The 26814-nt window shown below is 34.9% G+C and overlaps 1 protein-coding gene across 3 annotated transcripts in view; it reads left to right on the top strand.

The window, feature by feature from the left end:
- The window catches only part of RMND1_1 (Required for meiotic nuclear division protein 1), a 41254-nt gene that overhangs the window by 6603 nt on the left and 7837 nt on the right, over positions 1-26814 (top strand). For 2 of the 3 annotated variants that reach the window (XM_051213734.1, XM_051213735.1), the window contains 8 exons: positions 2881-6532; positions 9181-9401; positions 12720-12759; positions 16170-16264; positions 18874-18964; positions 19015-19120; positions 21084-21148; positions 24499-24575. In XM_051213734.1, the coding sequence (XP_051069738.1) occupies positions 6221-6532; positions 9181-9401; positions 12720-12759; positions 16170-16264; positions 18874-18964; positions 19015-19120; positions 21084-21148; positions 24499-24575 (1007 nt within the window). In that variant the 5' untranslated portion in view covers positions 2881-6220. Of the gene's footprint in view, positions 1-2880; positions 6533-8921; positions 9402-12719; positions 12760-16169; positions 16265-18873; positions 25809-26814 lie in introns of those variants that run through there. The other variant, XM_051213736.1, reaches the window with a different exon arrangement.

The following is a 26814-nucleotide window of genomic DNA, read 5'->3' as shown; positions in this document are numbered from 1 at the left end:
CTATTAGTCCTCCTACCTCGACTTCCAACTCTAAACTTGCTTTTTTGACTTCCTCCTCAAGTGTCACCCTGACCAACGATTCTAGTGCGCGAAACACTGTCCAGGGTCTGCTGAAACCTTGCTCCAAATTACACCTTGGAGCCTTCAACCTACCCATCCTATGTCAAATCAGCTAGCAGGCCTCCTTGGCTAAAGCCCTAGAATCTCTTACCATCGATGTATGCCGTGTCTCTGAAACCCACATACGGGGATCCTAGTGTGGTCACTCACTTGATACCTGACGAAATCTCTGCGCGGGTTCAGGAGGCTCGTTTGGCTTCTACCGACTCACGTCACAAGTGGAGATGGCGAGATATCCGTCTATCAATTAAGGGATGATTATACTGTGCGGCAGTCCATTCTGTCCTACTTTACGGCTACGAAACGTGGCCACTAAGGGCAGAAGATACTCGTAAGCTATTAGTATTTGACCACAGATGCCTTAGAAATATTGCTGGCATCTGCTGGAATCACTGGGTAAGTAATAGTGAGGTTAGACGCCGGGTATTAGGGAAGGATGGTGAATCAGTCGATGAGGTTGTGGATCTTCATCGACTGAGATGGTTGGGTCACGTGTTACGTATGCCTGAACACCGATTACCACATCGTGCAATGCTAACGGGTGTTAGAGACGGTTGGAAGAGAATTAGGGGCGGCCAAACCAAAACGTGACATCAGTGCTTGAAGACGCTAACCTTTAGTCTGAGCCATATTTGTAGATGCAGACTACTTGTTTGGGTTCAGTGTGACTATCGTAACCAATGGTTGGAGACTCTTGGTGACATGACCGAGAACCGATCACAATGGCGTTGGTGTATACACTCTATCTTCCCCTAAACTGTGAGATTAAAATCGCTTCATATCTTTCTTTCTTCCTGTACTATATCCTTATATGCAATCTTTTATATATTACCACCACTTAATTAGTTACTTCTATGAATTCGTTGTTCATCTCGTGCTAATGAGGTGTGGCAACTTTTACCGATACACATACGTGCCTGGTCCTACGTTGTAGTTGACTGACTGAATTGCCTTCGAGCTTCATGTACTGAAACGGAGGTAGATAAAGCACAACTCAATTTCGCAGCCCCATCCGTTGTCACGATGTGTTTTAACAGATAAATGTTTCAATACTCTCGATAAAACACCGAATAAGAATGTGTGAACAGTTTCTTACGTCACTTAGAGTTGCTCTAATTTGTGTTGATATTTGTAGGCTTTCATTTTTAATTTAATTAGGACAAATTAATGATTGAAGAAAAAAGTCAAATCATTCACTAGGCACTTGGGTGTGAGCTACATTAAGTCCAAGGACTAATGATACTATCCGGCTGCCAAAATCGAAGTAAGCAAAGCAAGTTTCGAACCAGGGACTTAGTGGTTGAAAGTCGGTGATCTTAACCAACGTCAAATTTTGTGGTTAAAAACCAGTTTTAGAGACAGTTTCATTCATTTCTTAGTGAATACTAATCCCTTGATTTCTTTTTTACCTATATATTGTATTGCCCCAACGAGTATTAGTTTCTTTTTTGTTTCTTAATTGATATGTTAAATCTACGAATTTGATATTTTACTGATTTGTACCTTTCTCTAGTTATGGTGAACTATCATAAAATCTCGTCTGTCACTGAAAAGGATTTAAATTACATGATACAGAGATCATCTTTATTGTCATAATTGTGGCTTAGAATTAGTGTACGTGATAAAAATTCCTTTTAAAACTAGGTTTAATACTCACGATTTCTAAAATTAGCATTTTATCCCCATTTACCTAACAAACCGAATCTTTGAACTAAATAAAATTAGTTTCTTGTTACTCCTATCACTTCGTTGGCTAAAGTTGTTTTATTTTTATCAGAACAGATAGACATAATCAAAATAGAGCCTGGGACAGATGTGCGTGTTGGCTCAAGTTGTCATACCTGATTAACGAGACGAGGCGAACATGTCTAACATTGTTAGTCGTAACCAGCCAGTTAACTATCTAACACTAAAAATCAAGTAACCACTGAGAAATTGGATTTCCACTAAACTGATTACTAGTAATCACTTTGAATCCAAGTAGTTATAATAGTACCATTGAACGATTTGTTGACTGTTCATATACACATAATGCATATTATTTATTATTCCCAAATTCATTATCCTCACTACCGTTGATATTGTTATTATTGGTCTCATTCTTTTGGTTTCTATCTTGTTAATATTCCTCCCTACTGCAATATTATGAGTTTTAGCAAGTTCATACTGTCTATGGATGAATGAATCAGTGTTTTAAAAGCGTAAAACCTAGAAAATTCAAGTAAACTATTTTTGTGTAAATCTCCCTATTTATCTTTTATGTCTCAATAGTACAACTATTGTTTTCGAGGCATAGTGATTAGTGTCATGATTTACTGACCAAAACAATAGACTCCCAATCAGTAGGTCATGGGTTCGAACTCATCCTTACCTAACACAGTTTAGTGCATTATGTATTTTCACTAGCTTATACATAGAAAATGTGGGCTGCAGCTCATCATACAAACTTGTACTTAGTAAGTAATTTTTTTAAAGCGATTTATATTCACATACGTCATTCTAACCGTTGATGTCGATTGCTTCGTATGCCACTAATCTATCGCTGCTACATCTCTTTCTACATAACGTAAGTCTGGTCATCAAATCTATAAAATATCTTGGTATATGGTAGCTTTTCACTTTTGGATTGATTGAGTGAATCAATCAATTTTTCACATCCAATCATATTAGTATCAATAGTCTAGTCAGTCTAATTTATAATTTTTCTCGTTCAACTTTTATTGTCGTTGTTGTTCTTTTCCCCCTATTTTTTCTCTTTAGCATATTCCATTTTTCTTAGAAGATATAAATGAACCAGATAATTATTTCAATATACCAATAAATTATCGTAAAGAATTTGTCAATAAACTTTATCAACATAAAATTTATTATGCATTCGCTGGTCATTTACATAAAAACATTATAGCAAATTATACCCCATTAATAATTAATGAAAATAATGATCACACCAATAACAACAATACTGATAAATCATTTTCAATGATCAGTTCATCATCTGTTTGTGTCCAATTAGGTAATGATCAACCAGGAATTCGTCTTGTGCAAATTGATACTAATAATAATAATGAAAATGATGACTTTCTAAAGCATGTCTATTGGACGCTGGATGAATTAGAGGAAATTTTAAACTCTGGTAAACAACCAGAAATCTAACGGTTCTTAGACATTAGGTTATTTTACAACCTTGTTTTCTTACAATGTGTAACGTCATAATATTTGTTTTTTTTTTGGATGGGGGCATCATGTGAGAGGACTTACGTTTGTTTTTGAGAAAAAGTAGGAAAAAAAATAAGAGAATGTTTCTTGATAATGATCTGTTTTTTCTTGTCTTCTCTCTATTTCTTAGTCATATATGTCATGTTTGTGATTGAATTTTCTACGGTTTGTTTTAATTGCATCATTGCTCTAATCAATTGAATTGCTTGGGGTATTTTTTCGCTCTTAGTGTACTATTAATTTAATCATAGATCCAAAGTTCCAATAATTTGCGTTTAAAAGTTGATATTATTCAACTGATATATCATTTCTTCTAGACATACATATGTACGTTGTTCAAAAGTAATTTGAATAATAAAGTTATATCTTATGTTTTTAGATTCTTATCTTAAATTACACACATTTCTAATGCTTCATGACCAAATCAGTATTGATGATTATATTGAAGCAAAAATAATAAAAACGCAGGGTTCAAATCTGTCATCCGTCTGTTTCTAGGGTATTAATGAATTTATAACACTAAGAATTATACCCAATGTAATTTATTATCGATATACAAGTTAATGTATTTGATTTTAATCCATCCTTTTCGTCAATGAATATTTATCAATCCCTAGTCAAAGTAGATGGGGTAGGATTCGGATATAAAACCTAAGAATTAAAAGTTGAATATCCTAACATTCAAGTCATCATTCTACAGCATTATACTTTGTTAGTTCCAGTGTTAATTCACAACAATAATGTTAAGTTTATTAATAACTAGTGGAGATGAAGTTGATTTATCAGTAGTTACACCTTGTAGCCTAGTTGATAGAAAGAAGTTAATTGGTTAATCCCTAAGGCTAGACTAATCCTAAAAAAATTAATCAATCTGCTTGATAAAGCTGTGTGAATATGAAAAAGTGTATGGAAATCCGAGTCACGTGTTAATTCCCATTAATAGATTGATCAAACAGAAACATCCTCATTCAGACATTCATTAAAAAGGACTAATGGTTTTACATTCTAACTGTACACTAAATATATATGATAACCGAATATTAGCATTATACTAATAAAAGTAATGATTTCCAAGAAAAACATGTTGATCAGTTGTTGCTAGATTGGATATATGGTAAAAGAGTTAACAAGATATTTTGATCGAAAGTAAATTTTATGGTATTTGCGTTAGAACAAACAGTAGAATTTATGAACTATATAGAAACACAAACTGAAAGAAAATTAGATGGTTTTGAATGAGCGTGATGAATCAGTGTTCTGTTGTAATCCACTTTTTTATGCTATATGTCGTCTGCCTAAGTAAGCATTCTACAAACATCCTTTAAGTACAAAGGTTAGGTTTCTAAATGTGAATTCTTATAGTTGTACAGTGTGTAAAAGACGGGCCGTTAGATCATGCCGTAAAATTTAATGCAGTATGTTGGTTAACTTTGAAAGCTTTATTTCAGTTAACTTGGTGTCCCATATCAAGTAAGTGACTGGGAATAGAGCTCTTAATTGCCCTTAACTATTCTTTGCTTAACCAAGGCAGATGATGTTTAGTGTTACGATAAATCTCCATTTCCAGTTCAACAATGAATAAGACGAACAATCTGATTGTGTAGCCATGAAATCGCCACTGGGTATTTTTCTGGCAGAGATTTATCTTACAAAACTAAAGAATAATCAGTCAACAATTAACTGTCGTATTCAGAGTAATATCTTCATAGTATTGAAAGATAAAGATGAAAAAGTTACTTTATTTAACCTTGTAATTAACATTCATTCATCAATGACATTTAATTTTGATGAAAAACATAAAGTAACATCATACCACTGGGTTCTGTCTGGCTTAATTGAGTAAAAGATTGTTAGGGGCGATTAAAAGTTTTATTCTCTATCATTTAACTGGCGAAAGATGTCAAGCTGACTTAAATAAAACTTCTAAAGTTATCCATCATATTCCATGAAATAACTTGATCTCTTTTTGCTGATATATGGTGTAACAATTTGAACTAATTCACATATGTATCAGTAATTACATTGGTTACAACTGATATCTGATAAGTAAATTAGTCAAAATCTACTTTTTATAATAACCAGTTAAGATAGATCTTTTACTATATTTGTTAGTCACGAAACTCACCTCACTAATCATATATTGATCATCTCGTAAATTCGATCTACAAAAGCTTATTTATTATTTTATTTATTTTAACACATAGATATTGGTACAAGGAGGCACCAAATACATATGCGCCACACAAATCTCATTCGATATGTGTGAGGGCTGTGATACTACCCGGGTGCCCGAACTGAAGCAGGTGGTTTTCTTTGGGAGCCACCCTCCAAGCCTTCAACCTGAAGGTCTGATCCACAAGGCAGTAGAGCATCGTAAGGAGATGCAGTCCCATGAAAGCCGGTGACCATTAATTGGTTCATACGCCATTCGTTCCTTCAGGATACTGGAGCCCATGTGCACCATTTGTTTGGAATCCGGTTAAAGGGCCGGACATTCGCTTTTCGTCCTCTCATTTTCGTAAACAACATCCCCGCCACGAGAAGGCAGTGGGTAGGACTTCCCTGTCAGAGACTGTATACGCGTGGCCATGAGAGAGCATTTGGAGAGGGAGAGCTGACTCTCCCCACTCTCGGCCATACCAGGGCATTCGTGGGCAAAAGCTTACAGTTTTTTGTATGATACTGGATACTTTATGGTTGGGTATAACTTAACATCTTATAGAATAAAAATGAGTTAATGAACACTCATTACAATTTTCTTCTGATTTATTTAAAAATAAGATTTATGTATTTTAAATTATTCTATTACCATAATTATTTACTGAGTTTTTCATCTGTTTTAGCAAACTAATTCATTAAAAATATTCGCTTAATCAACATTCTCATGATTAAATGGAATAAATTGATGTTCACTTATAAAGTTTCCAATTTAATGAAAACTTTCGTTACAAATAATTCATCATTAATAATACCTGTTGGATTTGTTCGGTATTATTCAATTTCTTTTAGTATTAGAATGAATAGTACTACTATTCAAACTTATAATAGTAGTCGCTTAATTTATAGAAATTTATCATTTACTACTAATTTATATCAACCATTATCACAATCATCATCGACATCAGTAAAACCGAAAGATCATCAAACCAATTTAAGTTTGGGAATTTTTCATCCGAAGAAGAAACGTGTAGATAAAGTGAGTGTAATATATATGTACATATATGTATACTTGTTTTAATGGAATTATTATGAACTGACTAAAAAGAAAATTATTTATTTCGGTTATTTGAATGATTCACAGGATGTTTATTGTAACTTCATTAAAATTGACGACTAAATCGGATATAAAATTTTAGCTTTGATCAGTAGTCTAAATGAAAACCAGGTTTTCTTTATCATGCCCTTGAAATCAACTAATTAAAATACATGATGTGCTTGTCTATGTTCTACACATAGGTAGGAGAATTTTCTTTAAAAGATAAACATTAATAATTCCCGACCGTTGTTGCCACATTGACGTGGTGGTCGGGCTTGCCTACCGAGCTACACTGGCTGGAACATATGTTCCTGTAGGTTCTACCATGCCAGGCAGGTCGATTGGAGAACGGTAAGACTAAAAGCGGCAGCTCAAGGTCTGAGGGCGAAGTCATACTGCTGTCTGTAGAGGGGTGTGACAGCAGTAAGGTGTTTCCTTCAGACAACCAGCATGACAGCGATGCTGCCTTCCCACAAGGAGGGGCGGGGTTAGAAAAGGTCGACCCTAAAAATGCACACCTCGCCTTATCCCACGGATATCCGTCTCCGGCGGTAAGGTCTCAACAAGTACGGAGCTAACACAAAAATTACCCATAAAAAGGTCGTGTGTGACCGACTTCAAGCAGTTGTCTCTTGGGCATTGCGGTCACGCTCTCAGTTCAGTAGGACCACCTGTAATCCGATTTCCTTTTCAGGCACTTCCGGAAAAACCGTTCCACGGTGTGGGAAATCTGGAAGTGATAACCGTTCTCATACCACTAACAGCACTCAAGACCACTGTATTCATAATGACTGACTGACTGACATTAATAATTCGTCAATCTACTTAGCAGGTTTTTTTTGAATATGAGATGTAACCACGTTTTCATGGTGGAGTTTTATTTTTTGTTACCATTATGCATCGTAATTCTGTAAAGGGCTTTCAACTCTCAGGTTTTATTTTATAATTATTTGTAACAATTCTTAACCTCGTAACGCGAATCCCATTAAAATTACAGATCATTTAATGTATAGTTTGCAGTGTTCTCAACAAAACCATTTTGTTTCGATAACGATATTAAACAATAGAGAATTTGTTAATTCTTATTATTCTCATCAAGGTCAATGTTGAACCCCATTAAAGAATGTCATAAATTTATATAGTTCAGATCCTATGTCATCACACTATTTGTAGTAACGCCGCATTCTCCTACATTTCATTATCGACATGTATGATTAAAACCTAATTTTTATGGAAAAAAATGGACGAAGATGTATACCAGGTACTGGTGTACACAACCTAGTCTTCAACGATGCAAAACCAGGGTAATAAAAGAATAATTTATTGATTCCAAATCTGGAGTAATAAGACATGACAAAGATTTATAAATCAAACGAAAGCTTATAAATACGATTCTATAAAATCGTTGACTAATTATACAATAGAAATATAAGTAGTATAATAGTCTTGAGAGTTATACTTTCGTACTATTCATCCCACTATGTTAGTGTTCGAATGAGAAAGGGGAAAAAGCCAACTGAATATAGAAATAGCGCAATCAATAATTAAATAGGATGTCGAATTATGTTTGGCAATAAGATGATTTCCGATGACGATGATTAAGTAAAAAACATGCAGCAGGTTTGTGTGCACATCAAACTTATGAACAAAATCTGAATACAGCACAAATTTTACTTAGATCCAGTGATTCAGTGACAAGACACTAGCTACTAAAACTGATGGCTCTCTGACTAAATAACTGAAGGACTCGTCTGTATTAAAATTTTGACCAGTTAGTAACTACGATTGTGAATTAATTTTAAAAATCTCTTTTGTTTGTTTTCAAATTCGCCAATTTCTGTGGTACAGTAGATAAACTCTGTTGCTCAGTTTAAAAATGATCATCATACACTTGTGTACAAGATTTACTAGTGTTTTGGTGTCAGTTTAGTTAATTAAATTACCACTTATGGATGAAATTCTATAGTCGCATCAAAATTTGATTTTTGCATCGTCTAAGTGTATTCATATTATATACTGTTTATCAAATGAATAATCATTACATTGGTCAGAGTTATATTTTTCCAATCTTTAGTACTGATCTAGTTTTACCGATCAAGTTCCATTAATCTAAGTGGTTCAACATTGCGTTCACTATATTGTAATGTTCGTATAGCTTAGTAATAGCGTCCTGAAGAAGAGCACTAAGTGATACAGGTTCAGACCACATGGTTACAAGTTTTTTCCAAGCATCACTGACGAGTGACAGATAGCATAGAAGGGCTGGACAAACATGACACTAGTCATTACTCACTAATTGATTAGTCGTAAACCTCTTAGTCGTACAATGGATCGGTCTCAACCCGAATAGCACAATGGTTACGTCCCAGACTGTGGGACTGTGTAACGCGGTTTTGAATCCACTAAGGAAAATCAGATTCTTATAGATTGCAAATATGCCTTACCGAAGAGTGCTGGCTAACATGAAACCTTGATCCAGAGTTTCCTGCTAGCTCCAATCGTCTAATATACTGCTTATTGACACTATACTCTTATCTAATCGTTTCCTATTATTTTATTTGTTTTAAATTATCATCTTGTATATACAGGAAATAGTTGACTTAAAACAATCCGGATTTTACGATATCTCAGGTTATGGTTTTGCACAGTACACTAATTTAAAAATGCTCCACTCTTATCTTTCCAAATTTGATCATCTGTACAAATTCCCTACATTACCATCGGAATTATCATCAGAAGTATTGCTAGTCTCTCAATTATCTAAAATAGATACGGAAAATATTAATCCATGGGATGCATTTATTTTCAAGTAAGTGTGTTTGTGTACGTGTCTTTGTTTATGTGTAGCATCTACTCATGGGTATACTCACCGACCATTGGATAGCAATCGTTAATCTCACTATTGTCTGATTGATCTCTTTGATGTGTGATGTTGTAAATCATCGGAGGTAGTTGGTAGATCGTCTAATATTTAGGGCTTTTTTTACATTGTAAGGGTCCTTATTGTTGATATCTACAACAAAAGACAAAAAGGACAGGCACTAGATTGAGTCACGGTTATTACTAAAAGATGACAATTCTGCTCAAATCAAAGGTATGATTTATGAGCACAACTCATTTGCTAACAGTTGAGTGCTGATATACCACAAATCTATAGTTATTTAGCCAGGTGTTGCATTTGAGTATGTTATGTCTATGTTGAATACTGTAAAATTGCAACGTGACTGAACTGAACGACTCAATTAGAGAAAATGACTGACAAACCTCATTCACAATACCTCTGATTGTTCCTTGATCCTAGACACTAACAATTAAGAGTATAAAATAACTTCTAAAGTAATTCGTTGCTTTTATTGATGATAACATGGTCAAAAGTGTATGTTCTGTTATTGATGTTCAGAACTGAATTTTGACTCATCTTTGTTGGCATACATTCCTTCTATGCGGTTGGCCTCAATTTAACCATTTTGCCTCAAGTTTTCTTTTGAGATGAATAGTTTGTGGCTAGCAGTGAAATTCAGAACGAACTTTTAGTTTTATTTATAACTTGTCAGCCTGATGTGTATGTATCTCACTGTTGATGTTCACACTAGGACTCGAACCACTACCTTTTGATTTGGACTCTAAACCGTTATACAGTGAGCTACTGAGTCTATTGCAAGTTAGGAATATTAAATGGTCGTTTCTCAATGTTTCAAATTCATTGGGGTAGCGTAGGGCGCTTGTGGAACCTAAACTCTCTGAACTGAGGATGTTCGGCTACTCTGTGTTCTATCACTGTTGTTTTGAAAAGATTACTGGGAACCAATGTTAACACTATGTTAGTAATGTCAAGGTCCGGCAATATGTATTCGGGCTCAGTGATAATAATTCAACTAGTATCACCAGCTTGAAATGTATACTTTGATAACTTAGTCGTAGTTCACGAATTTCATCGTAACGACTTCCTCATCATCAGTCAGTCAGTCAGTAACAACGTAGAACTTCGTACGTACGTACATCAGTTCGAGTTACCACACCACATTAGCACAGAGATGCAGTTGTCGATTCAAATCCCGTAGTGGTAAAGGTAATAAGAGTATAAGCAGTAATCGGGAAGATTAGGGTCTAGAGAAGTTATTTAAAGAGTATAATACAGTGAAATAAATTTGGAAAGAGGAAAAAAGGGACATGAAGAATTCAGAATATTAGAATTTGGGGGAACACAGAGAGTGGATGCACCTGCGTCATTGCAAACGATTTTGAGCCATGTCATCCAGGGTCTTTAACCATCGATTGCTATCATCTCACGGTCCCCAACCAGGTAGTCTACACCTACCAACATGACTCAGTCCACGTGTCAGTGACTTCATGGACTTGTGCCATGTTTTGGTCTGGCCGCCCATAGCTTTCTTCCAACCTACTCCTATACCACTGAACATAGCACGTCGAGGCAGTCGGTGGTTGGACATACGTAACACGTCCCAGCCATCTCAACTGATGAAGTTTCACTACGTCATCAATTGATTTGCCATCCTTACCTAGTACCCGTTTCCTAACAACTGCATTACTTACTCGATGGTCCCAGGATATACGAGCAATATTTCGAAGACACCCATGATCAAATACTAGTAGCCTACGAATATCCTCTACTCTTACCAGCCATGTTTCACTGCCATAAAGTAGGATGGAACGAACTGCTGCACAGTAAACACGTCTTTTGATTGAGAGACGGATATCTCGCCTACGCCATAAATGACGCAAGTTGGCAAAAGCTAGTCGAGCCTTCTGTATCCGTGCTGAGATTTCGTCACACACCAGACCACAAGAGCTGATGAGACTTCCAAGATAAGTGAAGCGATCGACACGCTCAATTACTTCACTCCCTATCATTAGTTTAGGTGTCGATGCAACCCAATCCTGTAGTAACATTTTGCATTTCGAGGGAGAGAATCGCATCCCGAACATGTTGGTATTGTTGCTTAGAGTGGTCAGAAGACTCTGCATTTTGTCAGCGTCTTCACCAAATAGAACTATGTCATCGGCATATTCTAAGTCAACAAGTGAACCTCCCGGTAGAAGTTCAACCCCTGGAAATTTAGATGAGGAGAGTGTTATCTCTAAAAGTACGTCGACCACAAATTTGAACAAGAATGGAGAGAGTGGACAGCCCTCATCATACACTGTTTTTCGATGTTGACATGGTGCAAAGAGTTGAGAGGTGGTCAGCTTATGACATGATACTGTTGTGTGAAAGATAGTTATATACGACTATGATTGATTAGCTCATCACGACCCCACTGTTGGGGTCCATGAGATGGTGAGATTCAGTGACCTGAGACACTATCAAATATAGCTAACAGCAATCCTACCATGGTTCTCTATTGCTCTTCATGATAGTCAAATAAGGTTAATTCACCGATTTTTTTTCCTAGCTATATTTTCAACCGAACTGTAAATTATTTTTTTCATTTCTTCATTGATTGTACCATCATGATATTAGAAGATATTCGAATTAATATACTAGCCTGAAACTCCCAGAAGTTTCTGATTCAAGTCAGATAGAACTCGATGAGCACAACTGAATTTACTGTATTTGCAAGTCGTAATAAGTGCGAAACAATCTACAAAAGAATCATTACTACATACAAACATAATAACTATTATTCTCCTACATTTCTTCACATTATTATTTCATTAGTGAGGTGTACATTTTTTTGCATATCTTATTGAACCAATTTTGTGTGACTAGGAATTTTGGGCTGTTTACATTTAAATAATTCGCAGCTGCATTTGTATTTCATCACAGCTAGTTATAACAGCGTTTAAGATTGTTTCAATTACCATAATTGAAATTTGATGTGATAGTATTTGAACAGTAGTATTGAGGGAAATTTAACCCACAATGAGAGTAGCTTGTTTCTCTCAAAAATACTGATATAACTACTGTGATCGAGTTTTGAACGAAAATTGATTCAACAATAGTTACCACATGTTTTCGTTTATTTCGATTAGAAGATTTTTCCTAGCCTCAATGTCAAGATAATGTAACACAGTTTATCATGCGAATTTTCAACCGCATCTTTCTTTTTTCAGTATAACAAAAAGTATATTCAGCTGTTATATCTTCCTTTTTTTATACTTTCAGTAACGGAGTGGCTGTGTTTTGGAATATGCCTGAGGAAAATGTAAGTTCATCGGCGTTTTTTCTCGTCGTACATTTCCTTTCAAGATTTCTTCTCTTTTTTTATCAAAAGACTCATTCATTCACTGTTTGCTGCACATTTTCTTTCTGTTTATCTAAAATTCATAATCGAAGAAATTAACAATTAAATATTGACACTTAATTGCCGAATATTAATTCAACGTTGAATTAATGGTTAATAGTTTTGTTTATGGAATATTTCTAGTTAGATAATCATTAAAAGAATCATATAGCATTGTTTGATACTATTTCTATCCTAGTATACAACTTTTCAACAGTATTCCCACGTGACCTCAACAAGAATCGAACCCAAAACTTTTAGATTTCATTAAAACCACGCTATCTTTAGACCAGTGAATTCTAATGTTAATATTAGAAAAAATCATTTTAGGCTATTGAATAGAGCATGTCTAAGAGTAAAACAATTGTTAAGAAAGGAATTAAATGGGAGATTGTTGTTTAATTTTTGTACCAGTATTTTTTGATAGAGAGCAGTAATTTAAATATAAGTTAATTGACGTTACTAACATTTCATCCATTTAAATTAATTTCAAATAAGCCCATATTTTATCAGAAGGGGTTTTGTGGGGATTTTAGTAATCTCAATAGTTGAAATTATGAGTCAATTGAAGCTAGACCACCATGGAAATCTTGGAAGCACTGGACGGCCGTTTCGTCCTACTGTGGGACTCCTCAGCAGTGAGCATCCACGATCCCGCCCCCAGCGAGATCCGAACCCAGGACCTATCAGTCTTGCGCGCGAGCGCTCAACCATTAAACCATTGAGCCAGCACCCAACGGTGTTACTGTGTAACTTCAACCAATCCACGAAATCACTCCACCGTACACCATTGTCTTCAGTGATGCACAATGCTGAGGAGTCCCACACTGGGACGAAACGGTCGTCCAGTACTTACAGGTTTTCTATGGTGGTCCAGCTTCAATTGATTCATGATTTCAACTATTAAAAGACCATATTTGTCATAATTTTATAGTGTACACTTCAAGTAATAATTCTGTTGTTAATCCGGTCACTGATTAAATAATTCACATTAGTTACTGAATACTAGTAATATCAAGTAATTATCCAATTAGTTCTTTGTTTTTATTGATTACTCGTATGGTGATATCAATTTGAAATAAAAATTGTATTCACACTTGTTGATGACCTATAGTCAATTAGTTTGAGATATATCCTTATTGAACAGCTTGAAAATACTTATCTGTATTTATTTATAGAAAATCTGAATTTCGTTCCCAATTTGGAGTTTTTTAATACTATAAGTGGTATAATTATAGTTATAGCAATACATTAGTTACAGTTCACACGCTTCAACAATGTCCAAAGTTATATGTTGATTACATTTGGCTAGAATTAAATTTGATGACTTGTATTTCAATCAGTTGTTTGAAGCTGATCAGCCGAACATATCTGAGTGTAGATGATTCTTGCTACAAGAGTTGTATCATAGTTTCTACAATAAGATTAAATCAAGACAAGATCATAGGCGACATTAAGTCATTTTTACAAGGAGTTTTTACGTATTAAGAGTTTCAACAAATATCATTTATGACAAACCCTAAATTTTAATAACAGTTGTTAATTGTTAAACCAATAGTGACGAAAATAATTTAATAACGGTAAATTTAACTCATTGATATTGTAACCAATGAATATTAGGCCGAAGATTCACCTGAAGCAATTATACTCACTAGGATCCATGTACATTCGTCCAATAGATCACTATATATAATATTATATATATTTAAATAGTAGAATCTGATAATTTCCGTAGATATCCCGTTTGGTTTACGCCCGATTACGTTATATGGATTGTATATGCAGAGTTACTCTTAGTGTTTCCGGTAAGAGGGCCGAACAGAAACCCACACGTGAACGCTTAGCCTCTGGACCACTAAGACGGCATCCAACAGTTTTAATGTCTAACTTTAATCGATACATGATCTTGCTCAACCCTTCATCCATTGTCTGAGGTGAATAACTGTCTCATATCATTAATTTTTGAATTGTCATTAAATTGTTTGTTTATAAATAGCATTTCTTCAAACATAGGGTGTTTCGTGGATATAAAATCCATTTTAGAATTCATTTTGTAGAGTTAAATAGTTATGTCTAACGCTTACATGTTTATTGTACTATATTCTCTGGCAATACAAACCTATACCTGTCATTACCATTGATTTGCATTTTTATGACAATAAAATTGTGATACAATATCCAAAGATTAATTCTAACAGCCGAAGAATGAATAACCTACAGATTAATTTCCTTCTATTGCTTATAACATTTTATCATGTTTATTTTGTATATAAGCATGTTCTTTTTATTACATGAAGAACTATTCATCTGACTAGTTATCTTGTTTTTGATTTTTAATCATTCTGGGGGCCTAAATGAATTATACAGTCTCGTGTGTAACCATCACTTGGCCACACATCATATCATTGAGTTCATCTATCGTTTAGCATTCTATTCATTGATTTTAACAGTGGTCATTTCGTCTAATCAAAACAGAAAAAACCTCCTCTAACATATTCGTAACTAAAAAACTCTTCTCTGTCATATGTTAAGTAATTGCAAGCTAATTGACAGCATGTTCCAATAATTACTAAGTATGTACAAACCATACATTGATTAGTTTTCTAACGATTTTCTTCAATTATCATATGTCATGCAAAGTATATTATAACGTTGTATTTTGTAACTAACTGAATGACTGTTAAAAAATAAACTTTATCTATAAGATACCAATGACATGGTGTCGTGGCATGAAAGAAAGCTGCAAAGGACTGACTTCTGTTGGTCCTTCACTACTCCCTGGTTGGGATCCGAGAGATGGTGCTACACAGTGGCTAGAGACGTTATCAGATATGGCTCAGAATAGAAGCCAATGGCGACCCTGCTGTAACCTTCTTTTACTTTCTTCATAAAAAGTGGTTGTGTCTTCCTTACCTGAAAAATTTCTTCCGATTGTACCTTTCCGTTCCCTCATTACTACCACACTACCTTACACCAATCTCTTCGTTATTGTTCTCTTTTTTTACGCTCCTTACCTGTTTTTTTCTTTTTTCTCTTCGAATTCTCATTGTTTTGTGTGGCGCATATATATTGGCGCTCTCTTGTACCAATATTGATGTGTTCAAATAAATAAATAACACTATAAATTAAACAATATTTAATAACCTTAAATTTACCAATCTGACATTCTTTCACTCAATATATACATAAAGTATGATCTCATGTAATAATTGAAGTGACCTTGGTATATTTTTCTGAAATCCATGCTTAATATTGTCATAGATTTTGTTACCATTTAACTGAAGAATATATATCGGTATCTTATATATATTCATACTTTACTAAATATTTAGCACCAATTATTGTTAAAAGAATTTCGTCAGTTCAGTGAAGGAATTTTAGAAGAGAATCTAATTGAACGTGAAGATTTAAGATATTGTTTAACCAAGTGAGTATATTGTTATTTTTTTCTTTTAACTCACTTTCCATTTGAAATGTACTTCAATTAACTGTTCAACCTTGATTGGTAATTTTAACAATTAAATAATGTGACTGACTTCAAGAGGCATATCCTGGAGTTCTAGTGAAAAGCCGTGACCAATGAAGTTCGACCAGGTCTGTTGCGAGATATCAGTTCACTGAAAACAATGGTGGACAGTGGAGCGATTTCGTGGGTTGGTTGAAGTTAGACAGTAATACCGTTGGATGCTGGCTCAGTGGTTTAATAGTTAAGCGCTCGCGCGCAAGACTTGATAGGTCCTGAGTTCGGATCTCGCTGGGGGGATCGTGGATGCTCACTGTTGAGGAGTCCCACAGTAAGACGAAACGGCCGTCCAGTGCTTCCAAGATTTCCATGGTGGTCTGGCTTCAATTGACTCATAATTTCAACTATTGAAATTACTAAAATTTCCCCAAAACCCCTTTGAACATATATTTACACAGTTTGTAAAGGTTTGTAATTTTCTTGTCAATGTTGAAGATTGTAATTGATCAATTTCTGTTGTCATTTGTGCATCATGAACAGATTGGGTTGATATTATTATTTAACCATGATTTCCTATTAAAGTTGGATGGTGACTAGCGGTGGCATCCAAAACTCTCTTGTCATCTTATTTGATGATCGGTTAGAGATGAATATACCTTCATCCCAGTGCTGATTTTCACACTGCGACTCCTGATCCAATCCCTTTCGTTCTGAAAACTTATAACGAAATAGAATTATAGAGTTAATCCTTTACAGATGCACATATATAAAAAAAGACTGATCAATTGGAGACCTTAACATCAACAACGATAAAAACATGTTTAGACAATAGGTATCATTACTAAGGTTTAACTTGATAATTTCAAATAAATTGAGCCTTGGATAAATTGTTATTCATAAAAATAATCTATTTGTAATATCCTAATGAGTAGAAAAACTAAATTAACCCAACTTTAAATAGTACAAAGGAACACTGAAAAAAAATATTGAATATGATCAATGAAAAATAAAACAGGTCAATGTTATGTCACTCCAGTCAATTTGATTTATGTGACATTTGTAATATAAAAGAATAGAGTTGAATTTGTATGTATGATAATATTATGTGATATCTGAATAGAATCAGACATGGTGATCCAATTTTGATGGATGATACAGCTTTTTTTTTCTATTGGAGGCCGTTGGATTTAGCAATATATGAAAAGCTTCCGCTACTTGTCTTTCTTCATATCTGGGAAAGCCTTTTTGTATTATTTTGATATTTTTAATATCGACTTGATAGTTACTGAAAATGGCATGGACTGTTGTTGCCGATTTGATTTGGAGTCTTTCCAGTTCTACAGAATTATTAGGCGGTTTCTTTGTGCACCTTAGATGCTATCTGGATCGAGTCAAGATTTCACGAGATGACTCTTTAATATATAGAAGAGATCACAATCAATACATCGCAGTACTGTGTTGACATAAGGAGGATCTCATCCTTCATGTGAATCAAAGCATTCCTAACGGTGTTGGTTGTTTTGTAGTATGATTTAATTCTGTATTGTTTTAAGATTCTTTGGAGTTCTTCTGTTGTGCTGTGGCGGTATGGTGAAACTACACTACCAATTCATGGTATTTCATTCGAATTATTATTTAGCAGTAAATCATATCGTTTTACTGCATTTTTAATAATCTTAGTGGGAAAATTATTAAATTGTAAGATGTTTAGACAATATTTAAAATATCTCTTTTAACGATGTGCAGTTGTATATCGTATTCATTAAATAACTGATGATTGGCTTAATGGCTTAATTGGCTTATTACTTTGAGCATTATAAATATCTTATTGTATATCATTATTTTTATACTTCACAAACTAACCTTTAGACAGATTTGACTTATTCTTGTTAACGGTGTACATAAATGAATTATCTGTGAATAAATCATAATGGTTGATTCTCTTGGATGAACGAAAGGATTGACCTCGATGAACGACTGACTTTTCTAACTCCAGTGAAGGTAACGTGATATATGAATACTGAGTTGGTTATATATTCCAGCTTGTTCTCGAAATCGTTCCTTCAATAAGCTCTCTCCTGCTTGGGTTTGGGCACCCGGGCAGTATCACAGCCCTCGCACAAATCAAATGAGATTTGTGTCGCGCATATGTATTTGGTGCCTGCTTGTACCAATATCTATGTGTTCAAATAAATAAATAAATAAGCTCTCTACAGAGCCAATAAACAAACTACATGAGGTATAATGGCTGTATGAAATGTAAGATGTATATATAAGTGGTCGACATTGAACTACATGAACTATTTAGCTAAAAAATGTCACTATCTACTTATTTGTTATGTGATCAGTTTGTTTAGTTATAAATACACATTAGCTTTAAGCATATTTATTCGATAGTTGATAACGCGAATTCCCACTCAATCATTAATTCCTCTATCTACTTGAGCTTGTCGAGGGTCGAAAGCTCGTTCTAATAACTCAACTAGATAATACATTGTATTCATTCTATAATCGAATTAGTTTATTTAAATTAAGTATTTTCATTTGACCAATATCATTCCTTTTTTTCATAGTGATCATACCCGTGTTGTCAGTGAAGACATTTACTTACATATTCCATCATTCGAAGATGTGTCACATCACACAGAACAACAATCGCACAAAGTGAGGTATAAAAAATGTTGTTTGTATGGTATTAATTTTTAATTTATTAGGATCTAACATTACAAGACCAATATCCAAAGGTAGCATCAACTCCTTTGACTGACGATAATTCACTGTTGGAAAAATTTGCATTTTCTGATGCTTTAGCCTTGTCAGGTAGGCCTTTTTTCCTTTTTTAGATTTTATTTTTAAAAAATATTTCCTTCATTTGAGATCATGAACTGATCAATGTTAGACCACCGTTGGAAACCTGGAAGCACTGGACGGCCATTTCATTTTATTATGGAAATACTCAGCAGTGTGCACCCACGATCTCACAATCGTGGCTCAAACGTAGGACCTTTTGGTCCCGCGCGTGAAATATGAACCTCCAGACCATTCAGCTGGCATCCACTGGTGTTAATGTCTAATTTCAACCAATCCACGATATTGTGTGGCCATCTTCCATTGTGCTCCATAGATAACTGCCTCACATCTGACATTGATCCGTTCATGATCTCAACAGTTCCTTTTATTATTTATTGTTATTGCATGGATAAAACTAAGTGTTGTTATTTTTAATCAATCTATGGTTTCATAAAAGAAATTATTTTATCCTATAATTTACTGAGGTTGTATGCATTATTGGCTGCACTGTTATCGTTATGTGTTGAAATCTTAGTGCTATAAATTGAATAAGTATCACACTAATGACATTGAATGTTAACTGCATTATATCAGGGATTTATTGAAGTTTAAAATGCTGTAGACTATTAAGTTTTTCATTTAAAATAAGTTGAAATTCACTGTCCGTAAATCTTCAACAACTAAAGTTACCTGAATGAGGTTCATACAGTTATCATAACTAACTAGTCGGAGACATTCATTGATATTGTCTAGAATGAATAATAATGAAACAGATTCATTCACTTTTTGTCCTCCATTAGATCTTGAGTTTTTAAATTATCTTATGCTGCTTTTAATTCCTCAAATTTGTACTTTCTTCGCTAACCATCAAATGAATATGACACGTTTCAACTTGATTCATATTGTCTTTGACTATTATTTTCCACTATCACTGGTACCTTTGTTATTCTTCTACTACACTGATATTTATCTTGACATTATGAGTTTCTAATTTAATATTCTTTTTGTGATTTAAATCAAGAATCAATGATTTGATTACAGATTTCTCTTTTTTCGTCTCAATGTTATTACATACTACTTTTTGTTATTTTATAGCCACCTTATAATTTCACATATATACTACACATTGAAATTTGCTCATTACATAATAATGGCACTATCTACCTTCTCAGATCTCAGTAAATATGATGATACATATTTAAAGCTGCAATCTGTTGATTATAAACCATAGTGTTTAGATTCAATTCACTTACTTATTTACTTAGGCCTGTTACCCCTCGTGGAGGAGAATAGGCTTCCACCAGCATTCTCCATCAAACTCTATCCTGGGCAATTCTTTCCTGTTGTTATTCATCCTTTTGATGTCTGCTTCCAATTCTCGACGAAGTTTATTCTTGGATCTTCCTCTTTTTCATTTCCCTTCAGGACTCCAAGTTAGGGCTTGCCTCGTGATATAGTTTGATGATTTCTTCAATGTATGTCCTATCCACTTCCATCGTTTTTCCCTAATTCCCTCTTCAGCTGGAAGTTGGTTTGTCCTCTCCCACAGTAGGCTGTTGCTAATGATATCCGACCAAAGGACATCCAGTATCTTGTGTAGACTATTGTTTATAAATACCTGTAATTTTTTGATGATGGTTGTAGTAGTTCTCTAAGTTTCACTTCAGTACAAAAGGACTGTCTAGATATTCCTATTGAAGATTCTCACTTTGATATTGGTTGATAATTGTTTTAAGTTCCATGTGTTCTTCAACCAATTGTTTAACTATCCAAGTAGAGATTATAATTTTATATGAGTTATAACTACCGTGTTGATCTTCATTGTTTGTTTATATAGAGAATTAAGTCACTGGTTCATTCATAATAGACAATGATTCATAGTGTATTTTTAAAAATTGTATTTGATTGTAGAATAGTGATTTTCTTCTGTGAACATTTAATTATTTTTTATGGTTTTCACATTTTTTTAAACTGCACATCATAATGTGTTTAGTGAAACTCTCTCTATTAGAGAATGGATTCGATACAGCAGTTGTTGAAATTGAACCATGGATCGAAGTAAGTGACTAGTTGATTGTTAATACTTTCTTTTTTTTCATGCTTCTTATTTTGATTTACTCAGCTATCTTTTTTCCCCGACCGAAGCTGCTACCTTGACTCGGTGGTCGGGCTTGCCTATCGTGATGACCCAACCGAGCTATATTGGCTGGAACATATGTTCCTGTAGGTTCTACCATGCCAGGCAGGTCGATTGGAGAACGGTAAGACTAAAAGCAGCAACTCAAGGTCTGAGGGCGAAGTCGTACTGCTGACTGTAGAGAGGTGTGACAGCAGTAAGGTGTTTCCCTCGGACAACCAGCATCTGCAGCGATGCCGCCTTCCCACAAGGAGGGGTGGGGTTAGAAAAGGTCGACCCTAAAAATGTCACACCTCACCTTACCTCACGGATTTCCGTCTCCGGCGGTAAGGCCCTTTGAAGAACGGAGCTAACACGTCAAAAACCTTCCACAAAAAGGCCGTGCGCGACCCGCCTCAAGCAGTTGTCCCTTGGGGTCTGCGGTCACGCTCCCAGGTCGTAAAGACCAACACTAATCCAATTTCCTTTTCAGGTTCCTCAAGAAATACCCTTCCACGGTGTGGGCATCCGAGAAGTGATATCAGCCCTCATACCCGTAACAGCACCCGTAACGGCTATCTTTTTTCTCGATTCGAACTCTTGATTGTTTTATTAATTTGCATTCAATTTATCAGTGAAAATAACTAGGTATTCAGTTTGTAGCTTGAATACATTATAGATCGACCTTAGTTGATGTATCAGTGATGACCAAGGAGATAAATCCCTGGCTATTTCGTCTTTATTTGGAAAGGCCTACGTGTAGTGTGCACTCAACATCTTCAAGGAGTGAACACAATGTGTTCAAGTTTCGTGATGAACGCCTAACTGTTAAACCATTAGGTTAGCATTCAGTTGTTTATCTTTCTAGCTTCAACCAACTCGGGATTATTTAATGACTTTGGTAACAACTGTTTTTGTTTCCGACTTATCTGGACTCTGTCAGTTACAACTTTACATTCAAATTACAAAAAACTCGTCTCGAAGTAAATCGCCAATCAAAATACTATTGTAGTTTTGTCAAACGGAATTTTTACGGAGACTATCACTTATATATGAAAATAATGTTCAAAAAACTTTTAACAAAATTATAGGTATCAGAAGGAGTTTTTTGTGGATATTATAATAATTTTAATAGTTGAGATCATGAGTCAATTGAAGCTAGACCACCATAGAAAACCTGGAAGCACTGGACGACTATTTCGTCCTGTTATGGGATGACTCCTCAGCAGTATATATTCACGATCCCGCCTCGCGAGATTCGAACCCAGGATCTACCGATCTCACGCACGAACGCTTAACTTCCAGACCACTGAGCCGTCCAGTGCCTCCAGGTTTTCCATGGTGGTCTAGCTTCAATAAACTTGTGATCTCAACTATTAAAAAAACTATACGTATTTAACGCTGGTAAAGTTGTTTAAGTAAATAACTATAATCACATTCATGTGACTAGATTGAACTGCATGAATTTCGTCTTCTATTTCAAATTCTTGTCAATAATAAATTTGGTTTCTTAGGCGAATATAAAAAGAGAAAATCACAACTATTTCTTTTTCGAAAGTGAAAGTAATATTTCAGGAATCATTTTGTTAATGATTATCAAAGTTAAATGCAACTGATGTATCTTATCTTAGAACAATAAAACAATGTACTGAACAAAATGAAGAAAAATAAAGTGATAAATTATAATAAAAGTAGTAACGATCTCATCTGGTCAAAAAAAAATTTTGAATGAAGTAATGGAAACTTATTCATGAAACATTCAACCATAACATTTACAGAATAATATAGAGAATCAATGTATAGTTATGACAATCCAATCGATTTTGTGTCATAATATCATTCAATGAGTATTATGTAGGTAGGTAAGTAGGTACGTATCAATTTGATAGTTTATATTTATCAGTGAATATCGACCAAACCAATGAATTCAATCATTTCACTGAAACTAATGTTATATGTTTGTTTAGTAACCGTTAATACTGAACGTAACTTGATCATTATATTGTTTGTTTTTTCAAATCAAAACATGGTTATATTTTTGAATATTTTTAATTAATGTAAAAGTGAATTTTGTTGTGATGGATGGTGTCCAAAATCTGATACTGATACACGTGTTGCTATGCACTAACCTCCAACTGACTACTTGAGCGGGAACTCAAGAGTAAGCGAAAAAGTGCATTGGAATACCGAATAAAATGCACAAATATCCATTCATAAATATATACAACCACACAATTCTTAAGAAATTGACCCATTTCTCAGCCAATGAAATGCATTTGTCCTTTAGGTCACTTCTGATTACCATCAAATTGACCTTCTCAATGAGTTACTTTTGACTGGCTCTCCATATCAAATTTCTTTTGATGTTTTGTAATCTCATTTAACCATTCAGTCAGTTAACATTTGAAATTCTATCTTCACTATTAACATGAACCTGTAAAAGTTGTTTTATTCTCTGAAAATGCAAATTATATAAAATTAAGAAATGCTAGAAAAAAATTTATCTTTCTATTCAGTTGAAATATTCGAAATAATTTATTATCGAAAATATTTTTGAATTTTTGTAATGATGACCATGTTTTTGAGTTGTCAAGACAAATAAATCAACTGACGACTAATCCAGGATGTATAATAATGATTTAATGTTGTCGATTTATTGTTGCTAATACGATCGATCCAAATAAAATGAGTATCGAAAGATAACGTAATTAATCAATGTTATATGCCTTTAAGAATTCCTTGATAATGTCTTTAGAAGCTGAGAAAAAAGCAAAATGTTTTTGTCTATTCATCATTTAATGGAAGCTCCTAAGAAATTTCTAGAAAACTGATAGATTGTGTGTCATAATCTTGTTGAATAATCACCCATTTCGTTACTAAATGTAATCTATTTTTGTAATCCTCCAGAATCTCAAGGCCACACGTAGGCCTATGAATATCCTTGTTTTCTGCAATTAACTTAACCTTGGAAGAAAAGCTCCGTTTTGTACTTCCCTTCAAAGCACATTCAAGTACCGGACGTTTCAATCAGTAGAATGATGTTTAAACACAAGAATAAACATGATTTCAAGTCATTTTGAAAGATAATTTATTAGAAGCTACGAGTTTCGTAGATCATTCAAAGACTATTACGATTAAGACTTAATTTTCAGTTATTACTCTCTCCATTTCGGGATCATTATTTGCTGTAGAAAATTTGTCCAGGGACTAGTTATGCACAGTAACTTGACAATTATTAGTTTAAGTCATTAAAGCGGTAATTATAACTTTTTGTGTTTATCGTCTTTTGTAGAAGATGAAAACAGGTCGTGGTGCTAGATTCCGTCAATCTGCAGTTTTACGAAAAACTGGTGAATTGTACACAATTAAGTAGGTTGCTTCTTATGGTTTAAGGCATCAATGCGGTAGTTGTATGATATGATATTCTCTAGAGGTTTACTATTCAACTGTGAGAGTTTTTAAAATCATCAACCTAGGATGCTTTATCAACATCACTTTCTATGGAACGAACACATAAATATCCTGCGTATATGTACCACCTGTATCCCATAAATAAATATTGGTTTTCCAACCAAGCTTTAAAAATTATATTCATAATGTCCGGTCAAATACCAAGTTATAGCAGAGATATTTTCTCAATAAGTACCAGTTATTTTAAAAAATTTTGGGTTTCATCATATAATGTGAAATAATTTAACTCATATTACCATATTCATGTTAGATATTTAAAGAATCAGTACTTTGTGACAAGAATGTAGAATATCTTAATTGAACAAATAAGTGTTGGAAACTCTAGGGTCTAAAATAATCAGTCCTGATGGACTAGTTTGTTACAAAATCTTGGCATCTATTCAGAAAGCTCAGTTAGTTTTTATCAACTCCCATCACTTATGAGATAAACGATGTCCGTCTTCCAACTAATGGACTTGTACATTTTCCAGAAGCTCTCGCTGTTCTAATTAATGTCCGTGAAAATTGGTCATTAAGAATAAAGGAAATTCGTAGGTTACTAGTATTCGATCATAAGTATCTTTGAAGCATTGTTCGTGTATTTTGGGATCACCGGGTGACCAATGTTTAGGTTAGGGATAGGATACCAAGCAGAGGTGGTAAATTGGTTGACAGGGTTGTGAATCCTCATGGATCTAAGTCAGTCAGTCAGTAACAACGTAGAACTTCGTACGTACGTACATCAGTTCGAGTTACCACACCACATTAGCACAGAGATGCAGTTGTTGATTCAAATCCCGTAGTGGAAGAGGTAATAGGAGTATAAGCAGTAATCGGGAAGATTAGTGTTTGGAGATGCTACTTAAAGAGTATAATACAGTGAAATAAATTTGGGAAGAGAAAAAAAAAGAGACAAGGACGGATAAGTAGATCAAGATTTGGGAGAACACAAAGAGTGTATGCACCTGCGCCGTTGCAAACGATTTTGAGCCATGTCATCCAAGTTCTCTAACCATCGGTTGCTATCATCTCGCGGTCCCCAACCAGGTAGTCTACACCTACCAACATGACTCAGTCCACTTGTCAATGACTTCATGGACTTGTGCCATGTTTTGGTCTGGCCGCCCATAGCTTTCTTCCAACCTACTCCTATACCACTGAACATAGCACGTCGAGGCAGTCGGTGGTTGGACATACGTAACACGTCCCAGCCATCTCAACTGATGAAGTTTCACTACGTCATCAATTGATTTGCCATCCTTACCTAGTACCCGTTTCCTAACAACTGCATTACTTACTCGATGGTCCCAGGATATACGAGCAATATTTCGAAGACACCCATGATCAAATACTAGTAACCTACGAATATCCTCTACTCTTACCAGCCATGTTTCACTGCCATAAAGTAGGACGGAACGAACTGCTACACAGTAAACACGTCCTTTGATTGATAGACGGATAACTCGCCTACGCCATAAATGACGCAAGTTGGCAAAAGCTAGTCGAGCCTTCTGTATCCGTGCTGAGATTTCGTCACACACCAGACCACAAGAGCTGATGAGACTTTCAAGATAAGTGAAGCGATCGACACGCTCAATTACTTCACTCCCTATCATTAGTTCAGGTGTCGATGCAACCCAATCCTGTAGTAACATTTTGCATTTCGAGGGAGAGAATCGCATCCCGAACATGTTGGTATTGTTGCTTAAAGTGGTCAGAAGACTCTGCATTTTGTCAGCGTCTTTACCAAATAAAACTATGCCATCAGCATATTCTAAGTCAACAAGTGAACCTCCCGGTAGAAGTTCAACCCCTGGAAATTTAGATGAGGAGAGTGTTATCTCTAAAAGTACGTCGACCACAAATTTGAACAAGAATGGAGAGAGTGGGCAGCCCTGACGAACACCATTTGAGGTAATCAAATTTGATGACAGTTCGCCATAAACTCTCACTCTACCAGTTGTGTTCGAGTAGAGAGTCTTTATAAGGTTAATGTACTTCTTTGGTACTCCTTTCAGTGACAAACACTGCCATAGAACGTTACGATCGACCGAGTCGAATACTACTTTAAGGTCGAGAAATACTACCATTGTGGGGCGTCTGAACGTGTGTCTGTGTTCTACAACCTGACGTAGTGTGAATATCTGCTCTATACAAC

Source organism: Schistosoma haematobium, chromosome 3 (assembly GCF_000699445.3).
Source record: "Schistosoma haematobium chromosome 3, whole genome shotgun sequence".
NCBI lineage: Eukaryota > Metazoa > Platyhelminthes > Trematoda > Strigeidida > Schistosomatidae > Schistosoma > Schistosoma haematobium.
The sequence above is the reverse complement of the archived record's forward strand: the minus strand, read 5'-3'. Positions and strand labels throughout refer to the sequence as shown.